The sequence below is a fragment of the Palaemon carinicauda genome, chromosome 16 (genome assembly GCF_036898095.1).
Source record: "Palaemon carinicauda isolate YSFRI2023 chromosome 16, ASM3689809v2, whole genome shotgun sequence".
Lineage (NCBI taxonomy): Eukaryota > Metazoa > Arthropoda > Malacostraca > Decapoda > Palaemonidae > Palaemon > Palaemon carinicauda.
Genome location: NC_090740.1, coordinates 119,640,971 through 119,662,891, shown reverse-complemented (window position 1 = coordinate 119,662,891; position 21,921 = coordinate 119,640,971). Strand labels below are relative to the sequence as shown.

The 21,921-nt window shown below is 41.6% G+C and overlaps 1 protein-coding gene across 1 annotated transcript in view; it reads right to left on the bottom strand.

Annotated features, from left to right (window-relative positions):
• Positions 1 to 21,921, bottom strand: part of LOC137655834 (cell division cycle and apoptosis regulator protein 1-like) — a 67,758-nt gene that overhangs the window by 17,891 nt on the left and 27,946 nt on the right. Inside the window, exons 8-12 of the mRNA XM_068390015.1 lie at positions 21,259 to 21,496; positions 19,915 to 19,974; positions 19,630 to 19,713; positions 17,285 to 17,443; positions 8,751 to 8,906 (exon numbers count right to left, since the gene is read on the bottom strand). Of these exons, the coding sequence (XP_068246116.1) occupies positions 8,751 to 8,906; positions 17,285 to 17,443; positions 19,630 to 19,713; positions 19,915 to 19,974; positions 21,259 to 21,496 (697 nt within the window). The remainder of the gene's footprint in view (positions 1 to 8,750; positions 8,907 to 17,284; positions 17,444 to 19,629; positions 19,714 to 19,914; positions 19,975 to 21,258; positions 21,497 to 21,921) is intronic.

Here is a 21,921-nt window from a genome sequence, read left to right as displayed (position 1 = left end):
GCGTATGAAATTATACAGGCCATCCTTCATTGTGTTTTAAGCAACAGAAAATATTTTTGTCAGAGTATGAAGTTATATAAAGGATACATTCAGTATATGAGAAAATTAGCTTAAAGTCATGAAATGTGGGATCAAAATACTAATAAAATAACAAGACACAAAGTTTATGCACTGAGTTTCTTCAAAAGAGTTAAATTCAAAATTGCAATAATAGATAGAAGATGAACAAAACTAAGGGTTTATAACCTCTTCATAAATATATTATGTAAATACAGTATTTTAGTATTTGAATGCAAATTAAAAAACAAAAAAAAAATATGGTAAAAATATCGTATTAAATCTGCTAGTGTTCAAAGATAAATGACATCAACCAGTAAATGAAGTTGCTGCACCAACAATCAAAATATTAAGAAATTTTTCATGAACACACTGAATACAAAAATGCCATTATTGCTTTAAATAACCAACTACTAACAAATAACATAGAAGCAAAATAACAAACTTAGGACAAGGATTGAATGACAAAAATACCAGGGATGCCAAAGACAATTAAAAGGACAATCATATTTTAGGGATTTTGACAAAGGAAAAATCTATTACTGGGCGAGGGACCTGTATCACCCAGTGAAATGCTCCTTATAGCACCATTTCTAAGGTATAAATACTGCTAGATATACCAGAGAAAAAGTTGCATGGAATGCCAGGAATATACCCACCATTATAGGGTGTCGGTATATGAACTGGGGCGTGTTAAAACCACTACCAGAGGTCCCTTACCAACTAGTCTTCTCCTTTCTCAATATCCCCCGATACGACGAGGTGCCGTTCTACATCCGACTACTGTGCCCCCCCCCCCACTACTACCAATACCCACGCTTCTCCCATCATTCCTTTTCTAGCACTGTGATAGCCACACGCGTTTGTTTTCGTAGCTTCTTTGTGACTGTGTTTTGAAGATGTCTGACCTTTTGGAGACCCCTACTCCCAAGTTAAGTATTGCAATTATCTGTTTTGATAATTCAAGGTAGCAACACGTAAAATATTGCTAATTTTAGTCTCAGCAGCATTGTGTGATGCCTTCCCTCACGGGCATTTTCGGCAGCCATTTTGGTGTCGCTGCCTCCGAGAGCTTCCTGATTTTTACGACTTTCAATTAGTTCCTCATACTAATTGTAGTCTTGTTTATTTAGCTCTAGACATCTTATACAGTGTTTAAGCATGGTTATTGAAGTTTCTTAACGTTTGAGTATTAGTTAGGCTATTTTGGCGTTCATTTGGTTAGCCTACCCGACCGGGCAGTATGCGGCTTCGGAAGGTAGCCTACTCCAGTGAGCCTCCCCTTCGATATACGTATTTTATATCTAGGTTAAAATGTTCCTTTTAAGTATTAAAAGGGGAATTGGGACACGTTTTAAGTTTATATAAGATGTTATCCTTAAGTCAACACAAGCGGCTTACCTAGCATAGGGAACGACATTTGTAAAAATGATATTTTAATTATAAAATAAATTTTTGAATATACTTACCCGGTGAATATATAGCTGCAACTCTGTTGCTCGACAGACAAAAAACTGTACAAAAAAAAACTCGCTAGCGATCGCTATTCAGGTTGCGGGTGTGCTCATCAGCGCCAACTGTCGGCCAGATACCAAACTCTATGTAAACAAAGACTCAATTTTCTCCTCATCCCACTGCGTCTCTATTGGGGAGGAAGGGAGGGCCGTTTAATTTATATTCACCGGGTAAGTATATTCAAAAATTTATTTTATAATTAAAATATCATTTTTAAATATTTAACTTAGCCGGTGAATATATAGCTGATTCACACCCAGGGTGGTGGGTAGAGACCAGTTAAATATGTTTACATCTTATGAGCTAAGAGTTTTTATTTCATTTTAGAAGTTATCAAAATAACAAAAACAAAATAAATAGGTACCTGGTAAGGAAGTCGACTTAGATGATTACTCTGCCTTATAAGTACGTCTTCCTTACGGAGCCTCGCGATCCTCTTAGGATGGTGACAGACCCCTAGGAGCTGAAGTATCAAGGGCTGCAACCCATACAACAGGACCTCCTCAAACCCCTAATCTGGGCGCTCTCAAGAAATGACTTTGACCACCCGCCAAATCAACCAGGATGCGAAAGGCTTCTTAGCCTTCCGGACAACCCATAAAAATCAACATTTCAAGAGACAGATTAAAAGGATATGGAATTAGGGAATTGTAGTGGTTGAGCCCTCACCCACTACTGCACTCGCTGCTACGAATGGTCCCAGTGTGTAGCAGTTCTCGTAAAGAGACTGGACATCTTTCAAGTAAAATGACGCGAACACTGACTTGCTTCTCCAATAGGTTGCGTCCATTATACTTTGCAGAGATATATTTTGCTTAAAGGCCACGGAAGTTGTTACAGCTCTAACTTCGTCTTCACCTTAAGCAAAGTTCGGTCTTCCTCACTCAGATGTGAATGAGCTTCTCGTATTAACAATCTGATAAAGTCTGACCAAGCATTCTTTGACATAGGCAAGGATGGTTTCTTAACTGAACACCATAAAGCTTCAGATTGGCCTCGTAAAGGTTTAGTACGCTTTAAATAGAACTTAAGAGCTCTAACAGGGCATAAGACTCTTTCTAGTTCATTGCCTACGATCTCCGATAAGCTGGGAATATCGAAAGATTTAGGCCAAGGCCGAGAAGGCAGCTCATTTTTGGTTAGAAAACCAAGTTGCAGCGAACAAGTGGCTTTTTCCGACGAAAATCCGATGTTCTTGCTGAAGGCATGAATCTCACTGACTCTTTTAGCCGAGGCTAAGCATACCAGGAAAAGAGTCTTAAGAGTGAGATCTTTCAGGGAGGCTGATTGTAACGGCTCCAACCTGTCTGACATGAGGAATCTTAGTACCACGTCTAAATTCCATCCAGGGGTAGCCAAACGACGCTCCTTGGTGGTCTCAAAAGACTTAAGGAGGTCTTGCAGATCTTTATGTTGGAAAGATCTAAGCCTCTATGCCGGAAGACCGATGCCAACATGCTTCTGTAGCCCTTGATAGTGGGAGCTGAAAGGGATCGTCCTTTTCTCAGGTATAAGAGAAAATCAGCTATTTGAGCTACAGAGATACTGGTCGAGGATACAGAAACTGACTTGCACCAGTCTCGGAAGACTTCCCACTTCTATTGGTAGACTCTAATGGAAGACGCTCTCCTTGCTCTAGCAATTGCACTGGCTGCCTCCTTCGAAAAGCCTCTAGCTCTCGAGAGTCTTTCGATAGTCTGAAGGCAGTCAGACGAAGAGCGTGGAGGCTTTGGAGTACCTTCTTTACGTGTGGCTGACGTAGAAGGTCTACCCTTAGAGGAAGACTTCTGGGAACGTCTACTAACCATCGAAGTATCTCGGTGAACCATTCTCTCGCGGGCCAGAGGGAAGCAACTAACGTCAACCTTGTCCCTTCGTGAGAGGCGAACTTCTGCAGTACCTTGTTGACAATCTTGAACGGTGGGAATGCGTAGAGATCCAGATGTGACCAATCTAGGAGGAAAGCATCTATATGTATTGCTGCTGGGTCCGGGATTGGAGAGCAATAGATTGGAAGCCTCTTGGTCAGCGAGGTTGCAAAGAGATCTATGGATAGTTTACCCCAAGTGGCCCAAAGTCTCTTGCACACATCCTTGTGGAGGGTCCATTCGGTTGGAATTACTTGCCCTTTCCGACTGAGACAATCTGCTATGACGTTCAAGTCGCCTTGGATGAACCTCGTTACTAGGGAGATGTCTTGACCTTTTGACCAGATGAGCAGGTCCCTTGCGATCTCGTACAACGTCAGTGAGTGGGTACCTCCTTGTTTGGAGATGTACGCCAAGGCCGTGGTGTTGTCCGAGTTTACTTCCACCACTTTGCCTTGAAGGAGATACTCGAAGCTTTTCAAGGCCAGATGAACTGCCAACAGCTCCTTGCAGTAGATATGCATGCTCCTCTGACTCGAGTTCCACAGACCTGAGCATTCCCGACCGTCCAGTGACGCGCCCCAGCCCAAGTCCGATGCGTCCGAGAAGAGAACGTGGTGGGGAGTCTGAACAGCCAGGGGAAGACCCTCTCTTAGGTTGATATTGTCCTTCCACCAAGTCAGACAAGACTTTATCTTTCCGGAAATCGGGATCGAGACCGCTTCTAGCGTCTTGTCCTTTTTCCAGTGAAAAGCCAGATGGTATTGAAGAAGACGGAGGTGTAGTCTTCCTAGTGATACAAACTGTTCCAGGGATGACAGCGTCCCCGCCAGACTCATCCACAGCCTGACTGAGCAGCGTTCCTTCTTCAGCATCTTCTGGATGGATAGCAGGGCTTGATCTATTCTGGGGGCTGATCGTCTTGTTGTTCAGCAACGTCCTCATCAGATAGTTCCTCATCCGAAAACTGATGAGGAAACGGCAACGGAGTGGGTAACGTCTGGCTCGCTGAGTCCGGTCGCACTGGTGCATGCGTGACGGAGCCGGACGCAACGTCATGGAATTGCTGCACAGTCTGTGAACTGTCAACAACCATGGGTGCGCGAGGAAGCACAGCATCCACCCGAGACTGTCTAGACCGTCTGGGTTGTGCAGTCAACACCATACCGGGTTGCTGAGGTTGACGCACCGCGTCAAAACAAGTCACCTCTGATGGTTGTTGAACGTCCTGAACGTCAACAACCACCTCCGAGCGTCGCTTAACGTCAACGTGCGGCTGGCAACCCACACTGGGTCGCATCGGTGGAGGAACCACCTCAACTGGTAGACGCGAGAAGGTTACCTCAGCGTCAACAGGACGCACAACCGACCGGTTGGAAGGTTGTTGGCCAGAAGGTTCAGCAGCAACCTTCTCCGCATTAAAGTCCTCTATCAAGGACGCAAGCCTGGACTGCATGTCTTGCAGCAAAGCCCATTTAGGGTCTACGGGAGCAGGTGCGGCAACAGACGGGGTTAGCGACTGAGGCGGTACCGCTTTCCATCCCTGAAAGCCTTGTTTATGCATGATATAATTGTACAGCAAAACTTCAAAGGCTCGAAAACAGCTGTGAAGTTGACCTGTAAAAAAAACTTGGAGCGTCTCCTGGCCAGGCGCCAGGGAGAGTGTACGAGATTTGAGAAGTCTATCTGGGCAGAGGCATGAACTCCCAAGCCGAGAACTTCTCTCGTGTCATATCAGACTCTCGCTCTATAAGCCAGTTTAAAAGAAGGGAAATCAAAAGGCTGTATCCCCCAAACTCCTCCTGGTGATAAACCAGTCGCCTAGCAAACGTAAAGCTCTCTAGGAGAGCAAGAGAGCACTAGCTTAAAAACAACGGCTTCGAAGTAGCTAGGCCTAGTGTAAGCTCTGACGTTTAGGCGAACGAGGAGCAGCAGTTACAAAAAGATCCGGACAAAGATCCTTAAAAAAAATCATCATGATTTAATTAAAGTCCATAGAGGGCTAAGCAGCTTTAGGCTCCTCTCCATCTGACAGAGTCCTCAAGGTAATATCAGTAGGAGGGGGAACAGCAACTTCCTCATCTACAGGAACCTTGTCCGATAAAAGCTGAGTCTCAAGCAAGGGAGAGACCTACCGTGGTGGCAATGCTTTACAAGCAGAGTCCACACTCACTGGTGCATTAGTAGCGGACCAGGATGCAACGTCATGTAACTGCTTGACAGTCTGTGAACTGTCAACAACTGAACTGTCAACCACAACAGGTGCGTGAGGACGCACAGCGTCCACTCGAGACTGCTTTGACTGCCTAGACTGAGCAGTCAAAACAACTCTAGAATGCGGAGGTTGACGCACAGCGTCAAAACAAGTCAACTCCGATTGTTAGCGAACGTCTTGAACGTCAACAGGAGCATCAGCAAGTGGCCTAACGTCCAAATGCGGCTGAAAATCCACACGAGACCGCATCGAGTGTGGTTCTAAACAACCTGACTGACGTGACTTAGCTACGCCAACGTCAACAGGAAGCACAAAGGAACGTTAGGTTGGCTGAAAGCCAGGATATCGATGAGATAAACGGCTAGACTCAACGGACTAATCGGCAGAATAGTCTTCCATAAGGGAGGCAAGCATATTCTGCATGTCTTGCCGTACAACCCATTAAGGATCAACGGAAATGGTTGTGGTAAGAGACGAGGGTAACGTCTGTGACCGCAACACTTTGCCAACAAAAAAGACTCTCTCGGAGTCTGTGTTACGCTTTTGTTAGGCGGCGAGCAGTTATCTGATGACTGCATAGGGTCAGAGCTGTCCTAATGGCTGTAACCAGGACGCTGGACCTGTCCTGAAAGGACTGACTTTCGCTTAAGGGCTTCGAAACCTTGTGACAGGTTTCTTATGCGAAAAGCCTTCGGATGACGAGGAGAAAAAACGTCTCTCTCGTCTTATGGTAGGGGAGATCTTGGTAAGATACACCCGATACCATAGAGGGAAACGTCTGTTCGTTGATCAAGGCCTCTCGAACCCATAAGTCGTTCGACATTACTTCTCCCCTGTTTGGGAGCTTGCAAGAGGTCCCGGACTAGGTGAACGACAGGCACGAACAGACGAACCCTCGGACGCAACACTGTAACACTTTGCGCAATATCACTTTATCACTTCGATTTTCTGTTTTGCACTTATTTCACTGAAATCGAAACTTTTACTGATTTCTACCTGAAACACGCAATTCTACCCTTCATTAAAAGGTAGTAATTGCGAAATCAGTCGTATAATGCAAGCTCATTAATACCAGCAAAAAACAGAAAACATATTTTAAGATAAAAAATTCAGTGGCTGGGAAAGAGACTAAACACTAGTTCATATAAACTACGTTTTCAATCTCTCACCGCACATAGCCTGGGGACGAGAATAAAAAACTAAAACCGTTTTATCCTTTCTCCCCGTACAGAGACTAGGGACGAGAGTAACTCGAGAACAACGTTACCCGCTTGAACAGAACGTTTTCTCTCCTCTCTCTCCCTCCGTCTCTATCTCTCTCTCTCTTTCTCTCTTGATTTCGCACCTAAGAGAAGAGCCCAATTACATTTCGTCAAAAAAACATGTTATTTGACCAAAGGAAAAAACTGAAAGGTTTTTCAATTAAAAAGTTCCTTTAAAAAAAGAATTTAAAACATTTAAGCTTTGAAAGAATAATGAACAAAACGTCAGAATCGATTTACTCTTTCTGCAAAGTGAAACCGTGATACTCTCTCTCTCTATCGTAACGATAGAGCGCAAACTGCGTAGTATAAATAAACTAAACGTTAGTTCATCTTTGAAAACAGTACGAAGACTATTCAAAGAAATTCTTTCATAAAATATTTATTAAAAATATTCATTTAAAAGGTTTTAAATCATTAGCTCTTTAAAAGCTATTTACGATTGCAAAGGGCTCAACGTTGTTTAACTTCGGTTTCCAAGTTAGGACCGCCTACTCTCAGGAAAGGTCGCATATAAACAAAACATTAAAATTTATTTTTATATGTTTATAATAAATGGAAAGTTAATCGAAGAGGCCTAATAAAGGCGGAGAGATATAAAATATATAGAGGAAAATCTATAATTAATTTATAACGTGATAAGATAATTACTAAAAGCCTAAACACACTTCCGTCTAAGGGAAGGGTCGGCCATTTAAAAGTGAAAGAAAGTCCATACTCTCTTTGTCACCATAATTAAATCTATCCAAAACGAGTTCAAGATTTAAGATGAAGATAAAACACCTGCACTGCGAAAGCTCAAACCAGAATATAGTACTTCACCAAAGATGATGGGAAAAACTCCAGGTTTCAACAGCGAGTAAAGTACGTCTTGTCGACACGTCGACAGAGAGAAAATTGAGTCTTTGTGAGTTTGGTATCTGGCCGACAGTTGGCGCTGATGAGCACACCCGCAACCTGTATAGCGATCGCTAGCGAGTTTTTTTTTTGTACAGTTTTTTGTCTGTCGAGCAACAGAGTTGCAGCTATATATTCACCAGCTAAGTTAAATATTTAAAATATTATGTTTAAGGAATACATTACTAGAATTAATAACTCGAAAAGCAATTGTTAGCATTATAAAAAAAAAAAATAATTTAAAGCTTAGGCACAATCAGCATTTATATTATATCAAGAGTAAAGAAAATATAAGCTAGAAATAATAACTTGACATCTGATGCTTAATGCTATAAATTGAACCCCAAAACTAATGTACAATCAATATTTATAATATAGTTTAAGTTATATTTTACTGAAAATAATGATATCTTGATTTGACAACTGATTCTTAGCGCATATTGCAGAAAACTGCACTAAAAATATATTGATAATTACAGTCAATGGTAAGACAACCAATTACTAAAATTTGTTATTAGTAAAGCAAGGAATTAAATAGAAAAATGAATTTCAGTACATATTTATGAAGATACTGTATTGAAATGTCATATTCATGAAGATATTTTACTGAAATGTCATAGTAAAGATAATAGAGTTTTTTGCAGATGTGTTTACAGACGTATGAAAAACAATGAAGTACTAAACACCAATGGATTGAGGGCATATGCGCGTAGACAATTACGTTTAGCTAATTCACTCGATGTCTGTGGACATCAAGACCATATATAGAGGTTTGAAATAGCTTATTTGTTTTAAATAAACAATCAAGCTTCTCAAACATAAATTTCAGACGGGGATAATGAAGTTTTTGAATACTGTATATTATGCTTGTGATAAAAACCAAAGGTGATCTCTAGAAGCTACTAGAGAAACAAATTTCGTTAAAGCAAAACTAACCTGTCTATAATCTAGCAACACTGACAATGACATGGTTGTACAGTCAAATTTGCCCGACTTTGCAGTTCGTGACGGATGAACAACGATCATGGGTTGATCTGGGAGCGTGTAACGTTTCTCTAGCAAGTTTCTCTCCCTCTCCTCAGCTTTCTTTTTCTGAAACAAAACACAAGTGAATATTAAATATAAATTTATATTTGATAAACCATAATAATTAATAAAAAGTTTCACAATTTCTAAATACACTTCAATTTTTTCCTTACATCAAAATCATAAATACTGTAATTCAGTAACTGCGGTTATAAGTATTCCACCTTGATTGTACTCAATTAAATTGCCTAAACAAAAACCTATCATTGAATTTATATCTCAGAAATGGTTAAAAAAGAAACCTGTAATGTAACAGGAAACGGCAAATATCCTACTTCTTCAGAACTTACCCTAGTTTAATTTTGTTACTTTAAGAACTTTTTCTCTTTATGTACACTACTTCTTTAAAAATAAAAATGTACACAAATATTTTAAATTATAAATGTAACAGAAAAACCTCCACTCAAAATTGACAAAAGTAACTTCCCCTCAATGAGACATATCCAACAGTTTTCACTGAATCTAAATTGTTCGCCAGTTACCCCAAAAGCATAAAGGGTTCTAATGGAAACCCTAACTGTTCTAGTATCTTCCACAAACCATATTGGTACTCAAAACTACACTTGATCACCACTACCTACTAACAGCACAAAAATTTTACTGAAAAATTTATTGTCTTCATACTTACCTAAAGGTTACATGGCTGACTATTTCCAGAGCGTGAACTTTTCAATTTTAACAAATAATCATATTTTATCACCACCCCCTTATACCCTTCCCTCCTGGCACCAAATATCGCAGGAACGTTGCACAACTTTGTGGTAGGAAATCGCACTCGGGAATCTAACACGACTGAAGTTGATTCAGAACTCTAGGTAACCTAAACATGCAAAAACCACTTGACCTACACGTAAGTATCAATATAATCAATTTCATTATCAAAATCCTCTTTGTTTTGATGAATCTTACCCGTAAGTCATATTTCAGATTAACTCACTATCTTGGTGGAAGGAAACTGGTAATAAAAAAAAACTAATTACTTAAAATATCATACATGAAACAACCTGACTTTCAAACATTTCGGAGAATTAATATACTATAGTCTAATAATGAATCTTTCCCTATCAAACAAACAAAAAAAATGAAAAAGGAAAGGACATACAAAAAAAAATTATTCATCAACTAACCGAAGCTAAGAGGAATTTAATCCGAAAACATTGTAGCACTATTATATGTAGATTCAAGTAATGCAATTTCAGAATGTACATCTATATTTTCACTGTACTAAATTGCTAATCTCTTTCCATAATATTCCTGCCAGAATAAGAAAAAGTTACAAAAACTGAACTACACTACTCCCTCCAAATTAACCACTTCATTCTTGAACTTACTACCTTTATCATGAATGTCTTATTCGCTTCCATATCTATTTAACCAAACCACTACCACATTCGAGACATATCTTCCTAACATCATTCTGCTGGACGCAATACATTATCCATGTCGATGGGACCAGTCTTTACCATAATGATGGAGCTTTTCTTAAATTAAGCAAAAAGTGAAAGACTGCCATAGAATGAAAAAAATAGACAATTCTTTATCTTTTCTTTCAACAATACCCATAAACTTCTCCATTCAACTAGCTATAAAATGATATTTTAATTATAAAATAAATTTTTGAATATACTTACCCGGTGAATATATAATAGCTGAGCCTCCGGCGGCTCGACAGAAAAACACAAAAACTCGCGAGCGATCGCTATGAAGGTTGCGGGTGTGCCCACTAGCGCCAACTATCGGCCAGATACCGCATATACATGTAAATAGCTCCAATTCTTCTCATCCCGCTGGGTCTCTATCGGGGAGGAAGGGGGGGGGGCCTTTAATTTATATATTCACCGAGTAAGTATATTCAAAAATTTATTTTATAATTAAAATATCATTTTTAAATATTTAACTTAGCCGGTGAATATATAATAGCTGATTCACACCCATGGTGGTGGGTAGAGACCAGAGTTAATTAAGTTTACAGCGTATATGCTTAGAGTTTTTGACAGTTATATCATAACAAAACCCAAATATATATAGGTACCTGGTAAGGAAGTTGACTTAGACGATTACTCTGCCTTGTTAGTCTGTCTTCCTCACGAAGCCCAGCGATCCTCTTTGGATGCTGAAAGAATCCCAGGAGCTGAAGTATCAAGGGCTGCAACCCATACAACAGGACCTCATCAAACCCCTAATCTGGGCGCTCTCAAGAAATGACATTTGACCACCCGCCAAATCAACCAGGATGCGAAAGGCTTCTTAGCCTTCCGTACAACCCAATTAAAAAACATTTCAAGAGCAGATTAAAAGGATATTGGAATTAAGGGAATGTAGTGGTAGAACCCTTACCCACTACTGCACTCGCTGTAACGAATGGACCCAGTGTGTAGCAGTCCTCGTAAAGAGTCTGGACATCTTTTAAGTAAAATGACGCGAATACCGACTTGCTTCTCCAAACGGTCGCGTCCATAATACTTTGCAGAGATCTATTTTGCTTAAAGGCCACGGAAGTTGCTATAGCTCTTACTTCGTGCGTCTTAACCTTAAGCAAGCATCGGTCTTTTTCATTCAAGTGAGAATGAGCCTCTCTTATTAAAAATCTGATAAAATATGACAAAGCATTCTTTGACATAGGCAATGATGGTTTCTTAACTGAGCACCAAAATGCCTCAGATCCACCTCGTAAGGACTTAGTACGAGCTAAGTAGAACTTAATAGCTCTAACTGGACACAGCACTCTTTCAAGTTCGTTGCCTACGATCTCTGACAGGCAAGGTATATCAAAAGACTTAGGCCAAGGACGAGAAGGCAGTTCATTTTTGGCCAGGAAACCAAGTTGAAGTGAACATGTGGCTTTTTCTGTAGAAAAGCCGATGTTCTTACTGAAGGCATGAATTTCACTGACCCTTTTAGCCAAAGCCAAGCACACTAGGAAAAGCGTCTTGAGGGTGAGATCCTTCAGGAAGGCCGAATGTAATGGCTCAAACCTGTCTGACATGAGGAACCTTAGGACCACGACTAAGTTCCATCCAGGAGTTGCCAAACGACGTTCCTTAGAGGTCTCGAAAGACTTAAGGAGATCTTGGAGATCTTTATTGTTGGAAAGATCTAAGCCTCTATGACGAAAGACCGAAGCCAACATGCTCCTGTAGCCCTTAATCGTGGGAGCTGAGAGGGAGCGAACATTTCTCAGATGTAAAAGAAAATCTCCGATTTGGGCTACAGAGGTACTGGAAGAGGACACAGATGCTGACTTGCACCAGTCTCGAAAGACTTCCCACTTCGACTGGTATACTCTGATGGTAGAAGCTCTCCTAGCTCTCGCAATCGCACTGGCTGCCTCCTTCGAAAAGCCTCGAGCTCTTGAGAGTCTCTCGATAGTCTGAAGGCAGTCAGACGAAGCGCGGGGAGGCTTTGATGAACATTCTTTACGTGGGGCTGACGTAAGAGATCTACCCTTAGAGGAAGACTTCTTGGAATGTCTACCAGCCATTGAAGTACCTCGGTGAACCACTCTCTCGCGGGCCAGAGGGGAGCAACCAACGTCAACCTTGTCCCTTCGTGAGAGGCGAACTTCTGCAGTACCTTGTTGACTATCTTGAATGGTGGGAATGCATATAAGTCCAGATGAGACCAATCCAGTAGAAACGCGTCTATGTGGATTGCTTCTGGATCTGGGACTGGTGAGCAATAGATTGGTAACCTTTTGGTCAACGAGGTGGCAAAGAGGTCTATGGTGGGTTGACCCCAAGTCGCCCAAAGACTCTTGCACACGTCCTTGTGGAGGGTCCATTCCGTGGGTATCACCTGACCCCTCCGACTGAGACAGTCTGCCAAGACGTTCAAGTCCCCCTGGATGAATCTCGTCAACAGGGAGATGCCTCGATTTCTTGACCATATGAGAAGGTCCCTTGCGATCTCGTACAGCGTGAGGGAGTGTGTGCCTCCTTGCTTGGAGATGTACGCCAAAGCTGTGGTGTTGTCTGAGTTGACCTCTACCACTTTGTTTCGAAGAAAGCTTTCGAATTTCATCAAGGCCAAGTGGACTGCTAATAGCTCCTTGCCGTTGATGTGCATGCTCTTCTGACTTGAGGTCCACAGACCCGAGCATTCCCGACCGTCCAGGGTCGCACCCCAACCAAAATCCGACGCGTCTGAGAACAACACGTGGTTTGGGTTCTTGACTGCTAGGGATAGTCCCTCTCTCAGACTGATATTGCTGTCCCACCATTTCAGGCATGCCTTTACTGGTTCGGAGACTGGGATTGATACCGTCTCTAACGTCTTGTCCTTGTTCCAGTGAGAGGCTAGATGGAACTGGAGAGGCCGAAGGTGTAGTCTCCCTAGCGAGACAAACTGGTCCAGGGATGAGAGAGTCCCTACGAGACTCTTCCAACTCCTGACTGAACAAACATTCTCTTTTCAGCATTAGTTGGACTTTGAGCAGGGCTTGTTCTATTTGGGTGGCAGACGGAAAAGCCCGAAAAACTGGACTGCGAATCTCCATCCCCAAATATAGAATAGTCTGGGATGGGATCAGTTGGGACTTTTCTAGGTTGACCAAAAGTCCCAACTCCCTGGCCAGACTCAACGTCCAATGTAGATCCTGCAGACAGCAATGACTGGACGATGCTCTGAGAAGCCAGTCGTCCAAGTACAGGGAGGCTCGGATTCCCGATAGATGGAGGAATTTTGCCACATTCCTCATGAGCCTCGTAAACACGAGAGGAGCAGGACTGAGGCCAAAGCACAGGGCTCGAAACTGGTACCCCACATTCCTGTAAACAAACCTCAGAAACGGTTGGGAATCCGGGTGTATAGGAATGTGGAAGTATGCATCCTGAAGGTCGAGAGAGACCATCCAGTCGCCTTCCATTAATGCTGTCAAGACAGCCTGGTAGACTTCATCATGAAGTTTGTCTTGACAATGAACACATTGAGCGCACTTGCCTCTTACGTACTCCTGCAGTGAACGTGGCTGCCAGATCATTGGAGCCATCCCTGATAGTCTTGTTCCTGCAGAGAACGTGGCTGTCAGATTATTGGAGCCATCCCTGAAAGCCTTGTTTATGCATGACATAATTGTACAGCAAAACTTCAAACGCTCGAAAAAACTCCTAACAGGAGATGGTCTAGCTCTGAAGCCGACCATAAAATCTTGGAGCGTCTCATGGCCAGGCGCCAGGGAGAGTCTATGAGGTTTGAGAAGTCTATCTGGGCAGAGGCAGGAACTCCCAAGCCGAGAACTTCTCCTGTGTCATACCAGACTCTCGCTCTATAAGCCAGTTTAAAAGGAGGGAAAGCAAAGGCTGTCTCCCCCAAACTCCTCCTGGTGATTAACCAGTCGCCTAGCAAACATAAAGCTCTCTTAGAAGAGAGAGAGAGCACTAGCTTAGAAAACAACGGCTTCGAAGTAGCTAGGCCTAGTGTAAACTCTGACGTTTAAGCGAACGAGGAGCAGCAGTTACAAAAAGATCCGGACAAAGATCCTTAAAAATCAGCATGATTTATTTAAAGTCCATAGAGGGCTGAGCAGCTTTAGGCTCCTCTCCGTCTGACAGAGTCCCCAAGGGAATATCAGTAGGAGGGGGATCAGCAACTTCCTCATCTGAAGGAACCTTGTCCGACAATTGCCGTGGTGGCAATGCTTGACAAGCAGAGTCCACACGCAAAGGAGCAACAGTAGCAGTCAAGGACGCTATGTCATGTAACTGCTTAAAGGACTGACCAGCACAACAACAGGTGCGGGAGGACGCTCAACGTCAACTCGAGACTGCCTTGACTGCCTAGACTGAGCAGTCAAAACAACTCTTGATTGCGGTGCTCGACGCTCAACGTCAAAACAAGTCAACTTCGCTGGTTGGCGAACGTCCTGAACGTCAACAAGAGCAAGCGGCAGCGGCTGAACGACCACAAGCGGCTGAGAGTCAACACGGGACTGCATCGAGTGAGGCTCTACAAAACGTGATTGACGTGACTTTGTAACGTCAACGTCAACAGGACGAGCAAAGGCTCGTTTGGGCGGCTGACGGCCAGGATCTCGATCAGCTAAGCGGCGAGGATCATCGTCAACCTGCTCAGCAGAATAGTCCTCCATAAGAGAGGCAAGCTTATTCTGCATGTCTTGGAGTACAACCCATTTAGGATCAACGGGAATGGGTGCGGTAAGAGACGAGGGTAACGTATGTGACTGCAAAACCTTGCCTACAATAAGACTCTCGGAGCCTGTGTTACGCTTCTGTTTAGGCGTCGAGCAGTCTTCCGATGACTGCACAGGGTCAGAGCTGTCCCAATGGCTACAACCAGGACGCTGGACCTGTCCTGAAGGGACTGACTTTCGCTTTAAGGGTCTCGAAACCTTGCTCCACGGTTTCTTACGCGATAAGCCTTCGGATGACGAGGAGAAAACCGTCTCGCTCGTCTTATGGTAGGGGCGGTCTTGACGAGACACGCCTGAAACCATAGAGGGAACGTCTGTTCGTTGGTTAAAGCCTCTCGAACCCATAAGTCCTACGACATTACTTCTCCCTGGGGCATGGGAGCTTGCAAGAGGTCTCGGACTAGGCGAACGACAGGCACGAACAGACGAACCCTCTGTCGCAACACTGATAACACTTTGCGCAATTATCACTTTATCACTACGATTTTCTGTTTTGCACTTACTTCACTGAAATCGAATTTTTCAATAATTCACATTAGGCATGAATAAAACTGATTTCTACCTGAAGCCCGCAATTCTACCCTACATCAAAAGGTTATAATTGCGAAATAAGTCGTATAATGTAAGCACATTAATACAAGCAAAAAACAGTAAACATATATATATAATAAAAATAAAAGGATCAGTGACTGGGGAGGAGACTAAACACTAGTTCATTCAAAACTACGTTTTCAATCTCTCACCGTACAGTGCCTTGGGACGAGAATAAAAACTAAAAACGTTTTATCCTTTCTCCCCGTACAGAGACTTGGGACGAGAGTAAAAAACTGACTCGAGAACAACGTTACTCGCTTGGGACGAGAATAAAGATCGGAACGTTCTCTCTTCCTCTCTCCCTCTCCGTCTCTCTCTCTCTCTCTCTTGATTTCACACCGAAGAGAAAAGCCCACTCACCTTTCGTCAATAAACAGGTTATTTGACCAAAGGAAAAACCTGAAAGGACTAAGAAATTGAAAATTAACAAGTTCCTTTAAATTAGTATTTAAAACATTTCAGTTTGAAAGAAGAATGAACAAAACGTCAGAATCGATTTACTCTTTCTGCAAAGTGAAACCGTGATTCTCTCTCTCTCTATCGTAACGATAGAGCGCAAAATGCGTAGCATAAAAAAACCAAACGTTAGTTCATCTTTGAAACAGCACGAAGACTATTCAAAGAAAATCTTTCATAAAATATCTACTAAAAAATATTCATTTAATAAGTTTTAAATCATTTGCTCTGTAAAAGTTATTTACGATTGAAAGGGCTCAACGTTGTTTAACTTCGGTTTCCAAGTTAGGACCGCCTACTCTCGGATTAGGGGAGGAATAGGTAAGGCCGCATATAAACAAATCATTAAATTTTATCTTGATGTTTATTATAAATGGAAAGCTAATCGAAGAGGCCTAATAAAGGCGGGTGAGATATAAAATATATAGAGGAAAATCTATAATTAACAACAACAATTTATAACGTGATAAGATAATTGCTAAAAGCCTAAAACACACTTCCGTACTAAGGGATAAGGGAAGGGTCGGCCATTTTGAAAAGTCAAAGAAAGTCCAAAAAACAATCCAAAGTCATCAACAATTAAATCTATCCAAAAAAGAGTTCAAGATTTAAGTTGAAGATAAAACACCTGCACTGCGAAAGCTCAAACCAAAAGGAAGTACTTCACCAAGACTGTTGAAAAACTCCAGGTTAACAGCGAGTAATGGTACGTCTTGTCGATCAGACCGACAGAGAAGAATTGGAGCTATTTACATGTATATGCGGTATCTGGCCGATAGTTGGCGCTAGTGGGCACACCCGCAACCTTCATAGCGATCGCTCGCGAGTTTTTGTGTTTTTCTGTCGAGCCGCCGGAGGCTCAGCTATTATATATTCACCGGCTAAGTTAAATATTTAAAAATGCAAGTTTTGAACAGTCTCCTGAGAGTAATCAATCATTGATATCATCCATACTTTTATTTGTTATCAGCCTTTTTCTGCATTCAATCTTATAAGGACAACTTTCATTTATGAATCCAATTTTATACTTTTCAGTTTTATTCTGTTTTTTTAATTCTTTTCTTGACAACTATGAACAGATTCCTGACAACTATAAACAGAAAGCAAACTTGATTAGTGAAGTATAAAAACTTACTGCAGGTTAATTACTAAACTGGGTACTTTACTCAAATATACACATAACTACCTCTTCCTCCTCTTTTTTTCTCTCTTCTTCTTCTTTTCTCTTCTTCTCCTCTTCTCTTTTCCTTTCTTCCTCTTCCTTCTTTTTGGTTTCATCTACTTCAGCACTTTCTGCTGCTGCAGCTTTCTCCATTTCCTCCTTTTCTTGTTCATTTTTCAATATCTGCAAGAAAATACCTGAATTTACTCACAACCAAATAGAAATACAAGTACTTTACTACCTTCAGTATGAAAACCAAGCACATGAGAAATGAAAAAGTCTAATATAATATTATACTAGCACCTCCAAAATTCATAAGTTGAAGAGCAGAAAAATTACCATATTAATCACTAGGTCCAAATCAATTGCACCATTCAAATCTCATTTCACAGTATTAAAAAAATGATCACTTAAAAATAAAGACAATTTGAAAATAATTTGTATTTTTCCCAACCAGAGCTCTTTACTATAGGAAAAGGACAACAGCACAGCTAGAATACGGCAGTTAAAACTTTTAACGAGGTGTATACAACCGGCAGGTAGTTACCTTGTCAGTGGTGGGGAGGCAACTGCTTTCCCTGTAGCTCACTGTAACCTCAAATGGATAGCAGCTGGGACTTACATTGGGGGTTGATGATGGCGGACAAGTTTCAGTAAAGAACTTAAGTTTGTATGGTTGGGAAAAATAAAAATTATTTTTAACCTTTGTCATTTGCTCCTACATAAACACAAACCATAGTTCTTTACTATAGGAGTCTTATCCTTAGGTGAGAAGATGTCCCTGTTCCAACTGGGTGGTTACACAGGAACTTAGGAATTAAGCTTCTAAGTTTAGGCAGGGTCACGTTTGGCGCCATGCTACTGGAGATGCCATTCCAAACGACAATTAGTTCCACAGAGGTCTAGGAGAAGGACATCAGAGGGGTCAAAGATCCTCCTCCGAAGAGGAAGAGTGAGGACAAGGCTGATAAGAAACTTTGGGAGGAGGCTCAGAAGAGCTAGAGCATTGGAGGAGGACCTCCTGAAGGGCAATGTCTGGAACTGCAGCTAAGAGAATTTCCACAAAAATCAGGATGGAAGAACAAGGTTGACAAGCAACCTTGTGAGCATGCTTCATGGAGCAAAATTCTGGAGGAGAATCTGAAAGGTGCAGCCTGGTGAGAATATCCTCTTAGGTCACGCATAACTAGAAGGTCCCTCAAGATCCATGCAGGTCAGGATGAAGGACGGCAAAGGTGACAGAGATCCTCCTACGAAGAGGAAGGATCTCGAGGATACCCTGAAAGATAACGGCTGGATTACCACTGAAAAACGTTCTTGAAGTTGCTTACTGGAACTAGAAGGTCCCCGAAGATGAAGGAAACCAGGGGCGTTAAAATCTTCCTTAAATGAGGAAATATCTAACAAGAAAGACAAACAACCTTGTCAGCATGTTCCAAGGAGCAGAAGAGCTCTGAAGAAGGACCTCCTGAAGGGTAAAGACTGAAACTGCCACTGAGAAGGTCCTTGTGAAGAGGTCTTCAAAGTCATTGTCGGGCTAGTCCTCACACAAAACCATTCAGAAGGGTTAAGGGAGTCCTAAAGGAACTCTCAGGAACAGCCGTCCTGTGCTTCGGTATCCACTCTTCAATTCACCACTTCACATCATCAAACTGAAAAATTAAAAACTTCCTTTAGGAGAAAGTCTTTTGCATCCCAAGAGAAACGAGAAAAACTGTCAACCTCGAGGTTCGTAAAAGGTTAATGGAATTCGGGAGATGGAATAGGGGAAAGTAGAAGAGGTTGCAAGCAATCTCAAAGACCCCTAAGGAGAAGGGATCAGCTCTACCACAGAACTGCATCCCCTTGAAGGATGACCTCGCAGCACCAGTGATTGCCAGGCAGGGACGTAATCAAAGGACCATCGATGCAAACAGGTGTTACTAACAGGTTGTAAACTGCAGTAAAAAATGCATGATGGATAGTCACAAACATATACACACACAAAGCTGGAAAGAGAAAGAAGTTTTAAAGAAAATTTCAGATAATTTCCACAGCAAGCACTGCCAAAGATTTCAGTAGAGAGCAAGCGTACTCTCTGACAACTGGAATCCAATTGAGGTTACAGTGAGCTACAAAGGAGGTCGTTGTCTCCCTACCGCTGGCACAGTAACTACTTGGCAGTTGTTTACACCTTGTTATAAGTTTCAAGTGCTGTATTCCAGCTTTGCTGTTATCCTTTTCCTATAGTAAAGAACAATAGTTTGTATTTGTGTAGGAATAATAAATTTTCAAAGGAAACAAACTAAAATGATTAACAAATTAATTAAATATCCAAGAGTATGTAATGTACTTTGTTTCCAGATAATTCCTGGAACTGCAAATCCTACCTTTGTTAAACGAGCAATCAGCTGTGATTTGAGACCTTTGCTGTTGAGCATCCGTGCATCCAATTCTGACCGCAGCTCCACCACCTGCAGCATTGTGCCGAAGGAAGAATTATGGCGAACTCAAAATTAACTTTGTCAGGCCAAAGGCAAAACTGACCTTTTCATGCAAACTAATTCACAGTAAAAAACTATTGACTAAATATGTATTTGCAATCAGTAAAACCACAATTATTATGAGACGTATCGAATGTTTATGTAGAATGGGGAGGAATGCAGAGAACTCACCTTCATGGTCTTTGGGTCTAGGCTAGCATAATGGCTGGGATTCTTCCTAACAGCTTCTTCCTAAAAAAACCAGAGAAACTATTACCCCTCATTAAATGGAGCGGGACAGGGGGTCAATAGTTATAGAGATATCCTAGCCAATTTCAAAGAATGAATCTTTCACACACTCTCTCTCTCCCTCTCTTTCTTTCTTTCTGGGGATCAAGGTTGGTTTGTGTGTGCCTATCTCTCACTGCAGCGCCAACCTTAAAAGGGGAATGTAATGTGGCAAAGACACAAAAAAAGAAAACAAAGGCTACAAAACAGTGTTTGTCACAGCTTCAGTGGGTGGATATTTGACATAGCTATATATCGATGCTGGTTAAATATGGTGGTTAATTATAAACACAGAAAAAGGAAATATAGAGGCATATTTTAAGACAAATTTCAATAAATGGTGGGATCCAGCATGGAGATATGAGAAAATGAAATGAACTAAAATTCAATAATAATAATAATAATAATAATAATAATAATGATAATAATAATAATAATAATAAATGATGATATTAATAATAAAAAGTCATAAGAAACACAGAAACGGCTAGTAGAGTCTGCAAGAAAAGGCTGGTGGTGGTTGTGATAGTGGTGACTGGTTGGTGTGGTGATGATTAAATCAGATATAGTTCGAGGATCAGTGAGAAAGGATGATCATGTCCACCAGTGGCCACACCAGAGGTCCAAGTTTTAACATTTGCATAACAAAGACCCTGGCCCTTGTGACCAATCATCTGCCCTGCCTTCTTGCAGTTGCCTGGCTGTAACTTTCTCTTTAATATTATGTCAAATTGCAATGCTTGAAAAAGATCGTAATTAAAGCCTTGACTCATTCATTGGAGAGCAGATCAGTCATATACAAATCAAAAAGATGAGGTGATAAAGGAACTACATTACTATATTAAAACATCAAATGGGTCAACACAAAATCAAAATGTACCTTGCAATGATGTCAAAAAAAATAAATGCTAATTAATAAAACAGAATAGAAGCAAAGGAAAGTTAACTAATAGTTAATGTAAATATCAAAGAGACTGGCTCTGCTCTAACAAATCTTGACAGGTTTGATACTCCTAGCAATGATCTTGCAGCTTCCACCTTCATAATTCCACCAGTCACTAAGGCAGCAAAAGATCAAAGCTGAAGTCAGTGCTCGGACTTGTAAACAAACCTCTAAGTAGCATTAGATAGTTTTTTATACTTTGTTTGTCCAAAAAATGCAGACCCAGGCAACTTAATAATGAAGTACAAGGAGATGGTCTGCAAGAAGAGAGTGAACCGTATAGAAGAAAAAGATGAGATGAGTGCCTTGTCTTCCTCCTCCCCCTCCAGATCCTCGAGCTGCTGCGGACATCCTGCCGAGGAGGAGAGCTTCTTGTCCAACTGCCGCTTATAGTTGAGGTGGAGGCCGTCCCACTCGAGTTTAGTTGGGCAAACGTTCCACACATCTGGGAGAAATAGTACAGTGGTTTCAACCCGGGCAGGCGAGCTCCGGCCCTTGTGTGTGGATTCTCCTCGTCGATAGTAAATCTCCGCAAACCGGTACCTGAGATGGAATGGTGGCGCATCAGGATCCCACACTTGGAGCAAGGGGGTCAGGCAGAGTTTACACCTATGCGCAATAATAATGCTCAGAAGAAAACCTGTTAATAATTCCCCCTTCTCCTCCTTTACCTGTTCAAATGTAAAGATTTAGATGGCTCTATTCTACATACTGCTCTCAGCTAGGAAGACCTGCTTTAATCAAAACAATTAACAAGAAAAGCACATTGGAGCCCACATCTGTAGAAACATCCATACACAGACACACAAAACTACAAACTCAAAGATGGCAAAGTCCTTGTTGAATATCACCCAGTACCAAAGGATCTATCACATTCCCCTTCAGACTAGAGCAGTCTTGGCGTTACACCTGAATAAATCATTTCAAAATTATATAAATATGTTGTTACAACTTACAAGTTTATTAGC